The sequence below is a fragment of the Cynocephalus volans genome, chromosome 15 (genome assembly GCF_027409185.1).
Source record: "Cynocephalus volans isolate mCynVol1 chromosome 15, mCynVol1.pri, whole genome shotgun sequence".
In the NCBI taxonomy this organism is placed as follows: Eukaryota; Metazoa; Chordata; class Mammalia; order Dermoptera; family Cynocephalidae; genus Cynocephalus; species Cynocephalus volans.
Window position 1 is genome coordinate 9,410,126 of NC_084474.1, and position 13,269 is coordinate 9,423,394.

Genomic DNA, 13,269 nt, shown 5'->3' on the forward strand with positions numbered 1-13,269 from the left:
TTATTATAGTTTCCTAAGAAGAAGGAGAAAACTTAAAGGGGTATTTCTTCCTTTCCCAGATAAGGCAACTAAAATCCAGAATAATGAATTGATTTGTATATATAGAGTGTTAACTTGGTTTGATGTTTAGCAGAGTTTTTAAATATCCCAAATGTCTTGACTTTTATTTTAAATTATTTAAAGATTTATTTAAAATTAATAATTGTAAAAATCCATTTATTTTTTCAGAAGTTAAAATATTTTTTCCTTTGAGATCATGAGATTTACTTATAAGTATATGAGTAATAATTTAAAGGCTAGATAATATTGAAAATAATTACTTTGGTGGACATTAGTTAACAATTTAATAGAAAAGTAATTTTAATATCTTGGTGAACTTCCATAGCTATAAAAATGAAAATATTCAAAATTTATGTGTGTTACTTTCACTGACTTTAAATATATGTCTAACACAAAAGAAAAAAAAGTGGAGGTTATATCATTTTTCTGTTAATATAATTTGATGTAGAAGTTATCTGTCTACATTAGTCACCATTGGCTGAATAATTCCTAATATCCTTTCTATTCTGGGATGTATAGAGTCAGATTTATAATGTTTTGAGTCAATTTCCCAACTTTCTCTTTTCCAAAATAAAATGATAGAAAACATTCCTAACAATATGTTGATTTATATGAAAATTTTCACTACACAGTAATGCCAAGAATAACGTTTCCATAAAAATGAAAAATAGTATTACAATAGGTTATTAAAACTACCATTTTCTGTATAGGACTTGATGCAGATTTAATCAGCTGGTTTAGACACTTGATCATTCCTGTAAGCAAAATTCTAAATTAATTGGCAAGATTTGATTTTTCTAGTGTGTTTTTTCCTCTCATTTTTAACTAACAGAATAGCTACAGAAGAACAAAAATCATTATTTGTAGCTAAAGATCCTTCCTAGGCCTGTTCCTCTTTTATTACTAAAGATTACAACTTTTAGTTGGTTTAAATAACTTCATGCTTAATGATGGAGAGACTTCCTGATTCACTAAAAGTTCGAATAAAAGAAGTGGCAGCAAACTTAACAGTTGTAAACATATTGGTTATGTGATGTGGTTTATAAAGTGCTTATATTTAATATAATGATGTAAAAATGTTTATTCTTTCTCTGGCTTTTCCCTTTTTCACTTTTAGTCTCAATTTCACAGATGCCATTAATTTGAAGGAAAAATAACTCTATTACTAGAGCAATAAGGGGACCTGAAAAAGTGCAAAACAAGTGGCCTGACATATTAGCAACTATTGGATAAACTACTGCACGTGAAGGACAGAGGAAACCACTGACACATGGTTGCCATAGTGACAACACACTATTTTTGGCAGTTTTTACCGCCTTTAGTTTTACATGTTTTAAGCACAATAGAAAATTTGTGGCTGGTGATGTCTATAAGCTCAATAATTATTGAAACCTATGGCTCATTTATTTATTTTTAGTAAAAGTGCACTTTAGTTATATCCACTGGCCTCTGAATACTTTAGAAAAAATATCCATTATTAGCAAACATATTGGTAAGATGCTGTTTCTATGTGGTATTGCATTATAAATCTGAGAAGTGCAGCATATGGTTATTGGTCTGCACAAAGTGTCCAGGGACTTGGAACAAATCTAACAAAATAGAAGATACTTCTGAAGAAGTAAAAGGTGAGATAAATGCACAAAGACAGTGCTCAAGATATGTTTAGCAATTGTTATTGTAATTACCATTATTAAATGATTCTTTCTGAAGAGCTAAAAGTATTCTGGAGGCTATTGTTTATACTGGGGGAAAAGTCACACTGACAAAAAAATAGAAAAATATGTACAGAGGAGAAGTCAAAGAAAGAGAGATTATGGAATTACATATTTATTGAATATCAACATTGATAACAGAGATAACTAAAATTAATTAAGAACTACTATGCATCAAAAAAATTAAATTGTATATAGTACCTATTTAATCATCATTATCAGACCGATTAATAATTTCCATTTTACAGATGAGAGAAGAAAACTATAGATATAAATTGAGTAATCAATTTTCCCAGGATTCCCTACTAAAAAATAATAAAGTTGAAATTTGAATTCAGACAGCAATCTGATGATGGAGCCTGTGTTTTTATGACCTCATTAAAGCACATACATGTAAAAGTAGGAAAAAGAAATAGTGGGAGAGAGAGATATACATGTATATTTATACACACACACACACACTCTCTCATTTATACCAATGTGGATAAACATGCATAAATACTCCTTATGCTATTAACACTTCTAGCCAACACCAGTCTCTAGGCATGATCTTATTGTTTACTTATTGACTTAATTGAATTTTTTTTCAAGAACAAAATAATTTTGTACTCTGTTTTTTAAAATTTTTAAAAACTTTTATTTTTTATTATTGCCATTTTCATTATTACAAATCATAATTTTTCTTTATGCCCTTTACCAGTCTTATCACTCCTCAAACTCCTTCCCTTCCTCCTCCCCACCTTCTCTGCTATCCTTAGGTTTGTTCTCTTCTTCCGAAAGTTCAATATGTTCTCTCTCTCTCTCTTCCTTTCTCTCTCTTTCTCTCTCTCTCTCTTTCTCTTTCTCTCTCTCTTTCTCTCTCTCTTTCTCTCTCTCTCTTTCTCTCTCTCTCTTTCTCTCTCTCTCTCTTTCTCTCTCTTTCTCTCTTTCTTTCTTCCTCTCTCTCTCTCTCTTTCTCTCTCTCTCTCTCTCTCTCTCTCTCTCTCTCTCTCCTTCTTTAGCACCCAGTTATGACTGAGAACATGTGGTATTTCTCTTTCCTTGTCTGGCTTATTTTACCTAACATAATTATCTCCAGACTCATCCATGTTGCTGCAAATGGCAGAATTTCATTCTTTTTTATGTCTGAGTACTGTTCCATTGTGTGTATATACCACATTTTTCTTGTCCAAATGTCCATCAGTGGGCACTTAGGCTGGTTCCATATTTTGACTGTTATAAATGGAGCTGCAAAGAACATGGGAGTGCAGATATCCCTTCAACATGATGATATCCATCCCTTTGGATGTATACTCAGTAGTGGGATTGCTGGGTCATATGATAGTTCTATCTGTAGTTCTTTGATGATCCTTCATACTGTTTTCCATAATGGCTGTGCTAATTTACAGTCCCACCAACAGTGTAGAAGAGGTCCCCTCTCCCTGCATCCTCACCAGCATTTGTTATTCTCGGTCTTTTTAATAATGGCCAGTTTAACTTGGATGAGATGATATCTCAATGTGGTTTTGATTTGCATTTCTCTGATGATTAGTGATACTGAGCACTTTTTCATGTACCTGTTGGCCATTTGTATGTCTTCCTTTGAGAAACATCTATTCATCTCCTTTGCCCATTTTTTATTGGATTATTTGTTTTTTTACTGTATAGTTGTTTGAGTTCTTTATATATTCTGGATATTAATGCTTTGTTGGATGTATAGTTTTCAAATATTTTCTCCCATTCTGTGGGTTGTCTTTCTGGTCTGTTGATTGTTTCCTTTGCTGTGAAGAAGCTTTTTACTTTGATATAATTTCATTTGTTTATTTTTTTCTTTTGTTGCTTATGCTTTTGGGATCTTATTCATAAAGTTTTTGCCCAGTCAGTCCTACTTCCTGGAGTTTCCCCCTATGTTTTCATTTAAAAATATTAGCAATCAGAATACAGAAAACATCAAAAAAAATTATACACCATTATCAAGTGGGTTCCAACCCAGGGATGCAAGAATGGATCAACATATGCAAGTCAATAAATGTAATACACCACATCAATAAAATCAAGGACAAAGACCATATGAAAATCTCAATAGATGCAGAAAAAGCATTTGATAGAATTCAACATCCCTTCATACGAAAGATGTTAAGAAAATTAAGTATAGAAGGAAATTATCTTAACACAATAAAAGCCTTTTACAACAAACCAATTGCCAATATCATCCTGAATGGTGAAAAGCTGAAAGCTTTTCCTCTATGAATAGGAACAAGACAGGGATGCCCACTCTCACCACTCCTATTTAATGTAGTATTGGAAGTACTAGCCAGAGCAATCAGGTGAGAGAGAAATATAGGGCATCTAGATTAGAAAGGATGAAGTCAAACTGTCCCTGTTTGCAGATGACATGATCTCATATGTAGAAAAACCTAAAGACTGCACCAAAAACTCTTAGAGCTGATTAACAATTTCAACAATGTTTTGCTGTCTATAAAATCAACCCCCAAATCAGTAGCATTTTGATACTCCAGTAATTAACTAGCAGAAAAAGAAATCAAGAGAACAAGCCCATTTATAATAGCTGCCAATAAATAAATAAATAAATAAAATACCTAGGAATCGATTTAACCAAGGAGATGAAAGATCTCTACAAGGAGAAATACAAAACACTAGTGAAAGAAATTAAAGAGGGCACAAAAAGGTGGAAAGACATACCATGCTCTTGGATGGAAAGAATTAGCATCATGAAAATGTCCATTCTACCCAAAGCAATCTCTAGATTCCATGCAATTCCTGTCAAAATACCAATGACATTCTTCATGGAAATAGAAAAAGCTATCCAAACATTCATATGGAACAACAAAAGACCTTGACTAGCCAAAGCAATCCTCAAGAAAAAAAATAAAGCTGGAGGCATAACACTTCCCAACTTCAAATTATGTCACAAAGCTATTGTAACCAAAACAGCATGCTGTTTTGTGCTGGCATAAAAACAGACACTCAGGTCAATGGAACAGAATAGAAAACCTGGGAATCAACTTGCATGCCTACAGCTAACTTGTCTTTAACAAAAGCAACAAGAATATACATTGGGGAAAAGACTGCCTCTTCAGTAAATGGTGCTGGGCAAATTGGACATCCATATGCAGAAGAATGAAACTGGACCTGTACCTCTCACCATATACCAAAAGCAACTCAAAATGGATTAAAAACTTAAATATAAGACCTGAAACCATATCTTATTATTTAATTATTCAGTTAGTAATGTATATTATTGCTTGTATGTAACTTGATAATAATGGCAGCTACTTAAAGAGAAGAAAAAAGGGAACAAAATCTTTTGAAATGGCATAGTGAGCAAAGATGAAAACTCCAATGAGTGCAATCCAGTGTCCATTACTTTAGATGATTACTTTGAAAGCAGGTCTTCAAAATATTTAGGCCATAGTCACTTTTTACTAAATTTCTCAAAAAGAATACCAATTTGCTCCTTTTTTTGCAGCTTCTCTCTCCTCCTACCCACTCTTCTCTCTCTAAAGCACAGTTATCTTGCTTCCTTTTTACCTGAAACCCTCCAGTGGCTTTTCCTGGCAGGTACATTCCCGTGAATTTGTTAACAGGATCACCTTGGTTTGCCCAGGCTTGCAACTGACTGCTCTTACATTTGTCTCTAAATCCTTGATGATGCCAGGGATTCTTCCTAGAATAAAACTTTCTCCTTCCTACTTTCTCTCAAGAATGATTTATTGCTCCTTATGAATATTTTTAGCACTTTAACTCTGTAGCACTGTCATAATTCTTCTTATTACTTTTGCATTGAATATGTAACATCCCTCACCGAACTGAGCCCCAAACGCTCAGATGCTCATGGCAGTTTTTAGTGAGTCAATGCATGAGAAGTGCCTTATAAATAACAATAGCAAATGCCGACTAGTATTCAGAGATGTTGAAACTATACTTGCTGAGTTGATTAGAGAACCCTTTGTTGGTGAGAGCTTCATTGCTTGGGTAATGTAATAGAAGACACTAAAGTGAGTTTTAAAACAGTAAGTAAGTTAAGTTTTGCCAAGAGAACAGAAAATCTACGTGGAAATCATTTCAATATTTTATTGCAACATGTATTTATTTTTTGAAACATTGATCATACATATTTATGGGATATATAGATATAGTTCAATACGTGTATGCAAGGCATAATTATCAAATCAAGGTCGTTAGCAAATTCATCATGGCAAAAATTTATCATTTTTTTTTGTGATGACAACATTTGAGTTCCTCTCTTATAGCCATTTTAGCATACAATAAATTATTGTTAATTATAGATGCCTAGCACTACTGTACACCACTAGAATGTATTTTTCCTATCTAGCTGTAATTCTGCATCCATTAACCACCCTCTCACAGATCCCCGTCTGCCTTCCCCTTCCCAGCCTCTAGTAACCGTAATTCTACTCTCTACTTATAAAAGCTCAACTTTTTCTTTTTTTAGCTCCCACATATGAGTGAGGATATGTGGTATTTATCTTTCTGTGCCTGACTTATTTCACTTAAAATAATGTCTTCTAGGCTCATCCATATTACTGCAAATAACAGGATTTCGTTCTTTTTCATGGCTGAGTGGTATTCCATTGAGTGTATATATCACATTTTCTTTATCCATCCACCTGTCAGTGAACACCTAGGTTGAGTTCCTATCTTGGATACTGTGAATATTACTTCAATAAACATGGGAGTGCAGATACCTCTTTCGTATGCTAGTTTGTTTGTTTGTTTCTTTCTTTCTTTTGGAAAAATACTCAGCAGTGAGATTGCTGTAAAATATGATAGTTCTAGTTTTAGTTTTTTGTGGAAACTTCATACTGCTTTCTATAATGGCTGTATTAATTTACATTCCCACCAACAGTGTATGAGTTCCCTTTCCCCCACATTCTCACCGGCATTTGTTATTTTCTGACTTTTTGATAATAGCCTTTCTAACTGGAGTAAGATGATATCTCATTGTGGTTTTGATTTGTATTTCTCTGATGATTAGTGATGTTGAGTATTCTTTCATGTGCCTGTTAGCCATTTGTATGTCTTCTTTTGAGAAATATCCATTCAGGTCATTTGCCCATTCTAAAATAAGATTACTTTATTTTATGTTTTGTTGTTGAGTGGTTTAATTTACTTGTATATTCTGAATATTAATCCCTTGTCAAGTGAAAAGTTTGCAAATATTTTCTCCTTTTCTCCAAGTTGCCTCTTCTCTCTGTTAATTGTTTCTTTTGCTGTGCAGAAGATTTTTAGTTTCATATAATCCTATTTGTCTATTCTTTCTTTGTTGCCTATGATTTAGAAATCTTCTCCGTAAATTTTTTGCCAACACTAATGTCTTAAAATGTTCCCCCTATGTTTTCTACTAGTAGTTTTATAGTTTTGGGTTTTACATTTAAGTCTTTAATCCATTTTGAATTGATTTTAGTATATGGTGAGAGATATGGGGTCTAGTTTCTTTCTCTTATGTATGGATATCCAGTTTTTCCATCACCATTTATTAAAGAGGTTGTCCTTTCCCCAATATATATTCTTGGTGCCTTTGTCAAAGATCAATTGGCTGTAGCTATGTGGATTTATTTCTGGGTTCTCTATTCTGTTCCACTGGTCCATGTATCTGTTCCACTGGTCCATGTGCCAGTTCCATGCTTTTTGGATTACTATAGCATTGTAGTATATTTTGAAATCAGATAGTGTAATGCCTCCAGCTTTGTTCTTTTTGCTCAGGATTGCTTTGGCTATTGGGGGTCTTTTATGGTTCCATATGAATTTTAGGATTGTTTGGATTTCTGTGAAGAATGGCATTAGTATTTTGATAGGGATAGCATTGAATCTGTAGATTGCTTTGGGTAGTATTGTCATTTTGACAATATTAATTATTCCAATCCATGAACATGGAATGTCTTTCCATTTTTTTGTGTGCCCTGTTTAATTTCTTTCATTTGTGTTTTGTAGTTTTCATTGCAGAGAACTTTCACCTCCTTAGTTAAATTTATTTCAAGGTGTTTTTTTGTTTGTTTGTTTATTTTATTTTGTTTTAGTAGCTACGGTAAATAGAATTGCTTTCTTGATTCCTTTTCCCCTAGTTTGTTGTTGGGGTATAGAAATGCTACTAATTTTTGTACGTTGATTTTTAATTCTGCAACTTTAGTGGATTTATTTATCAGTTCTAAGAGTTTTTGGTGGATTCTTTAGGTCTTTCTGTATATATCATGTCATCTGCAATCAGAGACAATTTTGACTTCCGCTTTTCCAATTCGAATGCCTTTCTCTTTGCCTAATTTCTCTGGCTAGAACTTCCAGTACTATGCTAGATAGGTGTCATGAGAGTGGGCATCCTTGTCTTATTCCTGTTCTTAAAGGAAAAGCTTTCAACTTTTCCCCATTCAGGATGGTGTTAGCTGTGGTCTTGTCATATATGGCTTTTATTATGTTGAGATACTTTCCTTCTATACCTATTTGTTGAGAGTTTTTTTATCAGCAACATGCAATTTTTATAAAAAGGAAAAACATTGAAATTTTTTGTCTAGTAATGACACATTGATTAACATTATATATTGCAAGGATACTGATGGCCAATTTAATAAACCATTAAATTGGCAGTTTCTGGAAACTCTGCAGTGTTGATATATAATTTTTGTGGCAATGTTATCAATTTTAAAGTTAATGTAGGTGTTGAAATATCTGCAGTATAGAGGACATAGTAAAATTTTTGCTATGTGGCTTGTCATAACACTTTTGTTCAAGTCCAAAATTCATAACCTACCAGTGACCCCTGTCCTTCCCCAGCCTTGGTTCTCAACATCTTTTCCACCTTTTCTGTGGATTTCTGGAATGTACCAATCACTCCTGCTTCAGGCCTCTGCCAGTCTCATCTGATTTCTGTGGAAAGAACTCTCTTTCTCTCCACTTTAACTTTAGTATTCTATGCATGTTTCAACCACTATTTAAAATTTACTACCTAGAGAACATTTCCCTGACTTCACTGTCTATTTTGATGTAAATTCTTATTGTTATAAAGGCACTTACAATAATTCATACTAGCATATTTTCTTGTGTGGTTGTTTGCTTAAAACCTGTCCTTGTCAGCTTTACAGACATTACAAACTCCACATTACTAAGAAGTACTTTACAATCTGTTCATCACTGGACTATACTAAGAAAAAATATTATATTTTCATTTTTTTCTCTTAAGACAGAATAGGAAAATCAATAAATACAGAGAGAAAATATCATCCTTTTAGCTTTTTGAGCATCTACTGGCAGCAGTGTCAGAGCTACATTCTACAATGCTGGAAACAACTGCATTTCATTAGCTCTGCACCAGCAATTACAGGCATCCACCTAGGAAGCAAGGGAAATAGTTACTATTTTTAACACACTTGCCAAAGCATAAAATTCCATCTAACATTTTGGGTGTTTATTGTTAACACATTTATATACCTCCATGTAAAGAAGTGCTTAGAGACACCAGTGATTAACCTTTTGATAATTTCCAGTGCACTGCACATATATTTCAAAGGCCATATCTGATGTATTGCATTGGGTTGCCCTATTTCAGAATTTCCTAGCTGCATTTTTTTTTCACATTATAACATCTTTAAATTGGAACATATATAAATCTGTGAACACTTTATTTGGAAACTTTCAGTTAGAGCAAGAAATTGCCAGTGTCAAAGTCTTTTTGAATCAATGAAATACAGTTACATGAGTGAGGTAAATGTGTGCTGTGGGATTTTTAAGCAATATAATTGCTATAGACCTGTCAGACTCATTTACTTTTTCATATCTCATAGAGAAGAATATTTTTATGATTCTCTAAGAGTTTCAGAAATCAACTCAATAAAAACCCAGCATTCTCTTAACGCTCTTTAAAATTTGCAAACACATTTGTGAGCATTATTGAATTTCAAAATCTTAGCAGCTCTGTAAGAAAGGGAGGAAATTGTGTGCCATCCCTTCATACTGAGTCTCATGTATTAAATCCTTTAGTAGTTATGTTGCTAGTAAGAGTCGAAGCCAGAAATTCTGCCTCTCTTTTATGGACATGCTTCAGTGTGAGTACAGAGAAGTCATGTGTTACTGATTGACTTTGTGGCCTAGGTAGCTATATCCGTTTTTAATGAAGACTTAGTGGTATCGTAGAGTATTATCTTTTTGACTTTGGCATCTGCACCTTGCATTAGTCAACATTAATTCAAGGAATGGCCATGTTAGCAATATGAATTGATGTATGCCAGCCTGTGTAACTCCAGGTTTTCATCAGGACAGTGACCTTCTGGACCGGCGGAAACATTGCTTCACCGTGCAATCCGAGTCTGGGGAGGACCTTTACTTCTCTGTGGAGTTAGAATGTGACCTCGCCCAGTGGGAAAGAGCATTCCAAACAGCAACCTTTCTAGAAGTAGAACGGATACAGGTGAGTTCGTGGAACTGCAGAATCCGTGACTCCCAAACCTGTGTGACCACTCCCCTAGAGCTCTCATGTAAATTCAAAGTAGTATAAAAATACAGTCTGTGAGTCTTGACCTCCTTCTTTATGCACATTCAATAATTAGCTATTGTTGTTAAATGAGTAGTGATAAGGCACTGAATGACATTTACATTTTTCCACAATTTTGTTTTTCTGGACTATTTCCTACTACTCATAAAAAATTGATTTCTAATTTTAATAAAACACTGCTCTAATTTACATCTATTATAGAAGATACTCTGATTTTAATTGTTTACAAGGTTATTTCCTGTTCTCCGAACATGACACCTTGTTTCTGGCCTACTGCCTTCCTTCACTCATGGTGCTCCTTCTAGAAGGCCTTCCCTTTGTCTGTGCCCTTCAAAACCACGCATGGTGTTTGAAACTTTTCTCAGAGCTCTTATCATCCAGGAACATCTTCCTGGTTTCCTGTCTTCCCTGTTCACTGACCGCCCTACTCTTTCCACAGCACTTCTATTCAAACTCTCCCCTCTCCCCACTTTCGAATACAATTTTCTTTCTTTTGTCTTCCTTCTTTGGCCTGCTCACTCTCACTCTGTTTTGTATTGGACTGACAGGGCTTTTCATTCCCCACGCTGTAATAGTGTGCTCAAGATTATCTTATTCATCTCTCATCTGAAGTCCAATGTATTTTATGTGTCAAGAGTATCCAAGAGCTATTTATTGAGCTTCATCTCTAAAGCGTGAAGTTGTATCTACATCATACATCATAGAGCCCTCAACCTCTACAATTCACAGACCCATGGAATGGAACAGGCTCCTCATATGGCTCTGTAGCTGACCTCTAACAGACCTGTGGCCAAATTTAAAGGTTGTGATTTGCTTGCCATGTGCAAATGGATTAGTAGAGCAAGGACATAAATACGCACACGGACACTTAATTTTGAAAACAAATATGACAATAATATAATATTGACTGTGTCAACATTGAAGATTATTTTAAAGCATTAAAATATAATTTAATTAAGTGAAAGTTGATGTTTTTGTTATTATATTGATATTTTTAGGCTTTCTTAAATGTCATTTCACTAGAATATTCCACTTCACTTTGAAACAACTGTGTGGCAATTTCTACATGTTGGTACCAATTTAAGATTTCATTGTAAGTCTCCCCATGTTTAGAAATGAGATAGAGAAAAAAATATATTTCACTCTATATTTTGATACTGTTCTTTGAATCTGGGCTTTGTGTTCTCTAAGCTGATGTCCAGTGAAATACTTTGTACTATCTCTTTGCCTATTCACAATGCCAATTTAAGATATATATTGGATGTGAAAAGCAAAATATTTAATACCTTTTTCACTTTTACTTGTTCTATAGATTTTATAACTTCCACTTTTTACTGCATTAAAAATCAATAATGAATGGCTGAACACTTTGTTAATGTTATTTTCAATGTTCAAGGATGGAAATATATTTACATGAAGAACCTTATGTGTTTTTCTTCTATATTCTCAATATTTCACTACCATTAAAATTGGTAAAAAAATAAAGAGAAAGCATATGTCCTATGGTGAAATACAAAGGAAGAAAATTAATGAAATGACTTTCAAAATGTTTCTCATTTGAATTTCCCTAAAAAGAATAATTTTTATTTATTTTTCTCTATATAAGTAAATTTTTACTAAATAAACATAGAAATTAAACAATAAATCAAATATTTCAATGTTAGACATAGATCAAGTATACTCATGATACGTTTGTGAATATTGCAATTTATAGAATTAAACAACAGTGGGTTTAAATTTATAGCATATGTATTTGTTTCAATTTAGTGATTATTAAGAAAATGTAATTTAATTTGTAATGCTGAACTTTTTTTGTACAGTTTTTTATCATTTTATTACATGTGTCATGTAATTCCCACAGCAATCAATATACAGCACAAGGGTTCATTTTAAAACCCGAGATGATCATGTCATTTTTGTCTTAAAAATCAATCCTACAATAGCTTCCATCGTTCTCTTTGTCATACATTGTCTCTCTCTCTCTCTGTAATGCTGAACTTTTAATGGGAAAATTTTAATGCACAGCACTGAATGTGTTTTCATCGGGCATATTCTCCTTTGAATGATAGTGCTTGAAAATAGCAAACAATTAAGTCTAAATTAGGAGGAAAGTATATAGCCTTTAACATTCCTTAATGTTGATAGCAGCTTTAATAAAGTACTAATGGGTGGATAAAAGCATGGAAGATGCTCGTGTATTAAACAAATATAATTACTAATGAACTTTTGAAGCCTATTAAGTCTATTCTCTAATCTGATTTTTGAAAAATTTAACTCCAAAATGAATAAAATGGCATGGTTATAATTTTTCTCTGTAAATTAGGCTTAGACACATGAATATAGTGTTCTGGTAAAGGCAACTCAATGTATTTCACCATCACTACAGTCAGAATGTGATTTAGTTAATGCATTTGTATGTGCAGTATTATAAAAACTAAGCAAATGTAAGGACTGGTGTTGAAATTTGCCTGAGATATATGTTTCTGTCTCTCTCTCATCTTGCATGTGAATCACGAGTACTTTTCAACATTTGAGTATCCCCCTATAGTTTGAAATTAAATGCAAATAAAACTGGCCTATGGATATAACAATGCTTCATATTGTATATAACCCCCAAGTTTTAATTTCATACTTGATTTATATCCTGTTTTTTATATTTCAGTATCTGTATTTGTTAGTCTTTCCAAACTATTTCTATAAGTAAAATTATAATATACTCAGATTTCAATGTAAAAAGTCATTACTTGCTGATTTTTAAAGAATCAGGAGGTTTATACAAATAAACGGTAGGTAGTAAATGTCTTTGGGAAATAGTTTACGCCATATGGAAGGATAGAAACTGTTAAGGTCAAGATGTTTTCTTTTTCCTCGGTTACTGAATCTGTGTTTGCATGCCTGAGAGTTCTCTTTCAATAATATCTGTGAAATTGATATGCTGAGTATTTAAGCAAGACCTTAAACTTTAATAATAATTCAATTTTGGTTTGAATATAA

At 33.2% G+C, this 13,269-nt stretch overlaps 1 protein-coding gene across 2 annotated transcripts in view; it reads left to right on the top strand.

The window, feature by feature from the left end:
• SNTG1 (syntrophin gamma 1) overlaps positions 1–13,269 on the top strand; it is a 359,598-nt gene that overhangs the window by 288,934 nt on the left and 57,395 nt on the right. For both annotated transcript variants that reach the window (XM_063079906.1, XM_063079907.1), the window contains exon 14: positions 10,039–10,191. In XM_063079906.1, the coding sequence (XP_062935976.1) occupies positions 10,039–10,191 (153 nt within the window). The remainder of the gene's footprint in view (positions 1–10,038; positions 10,192–13,269) is intronic.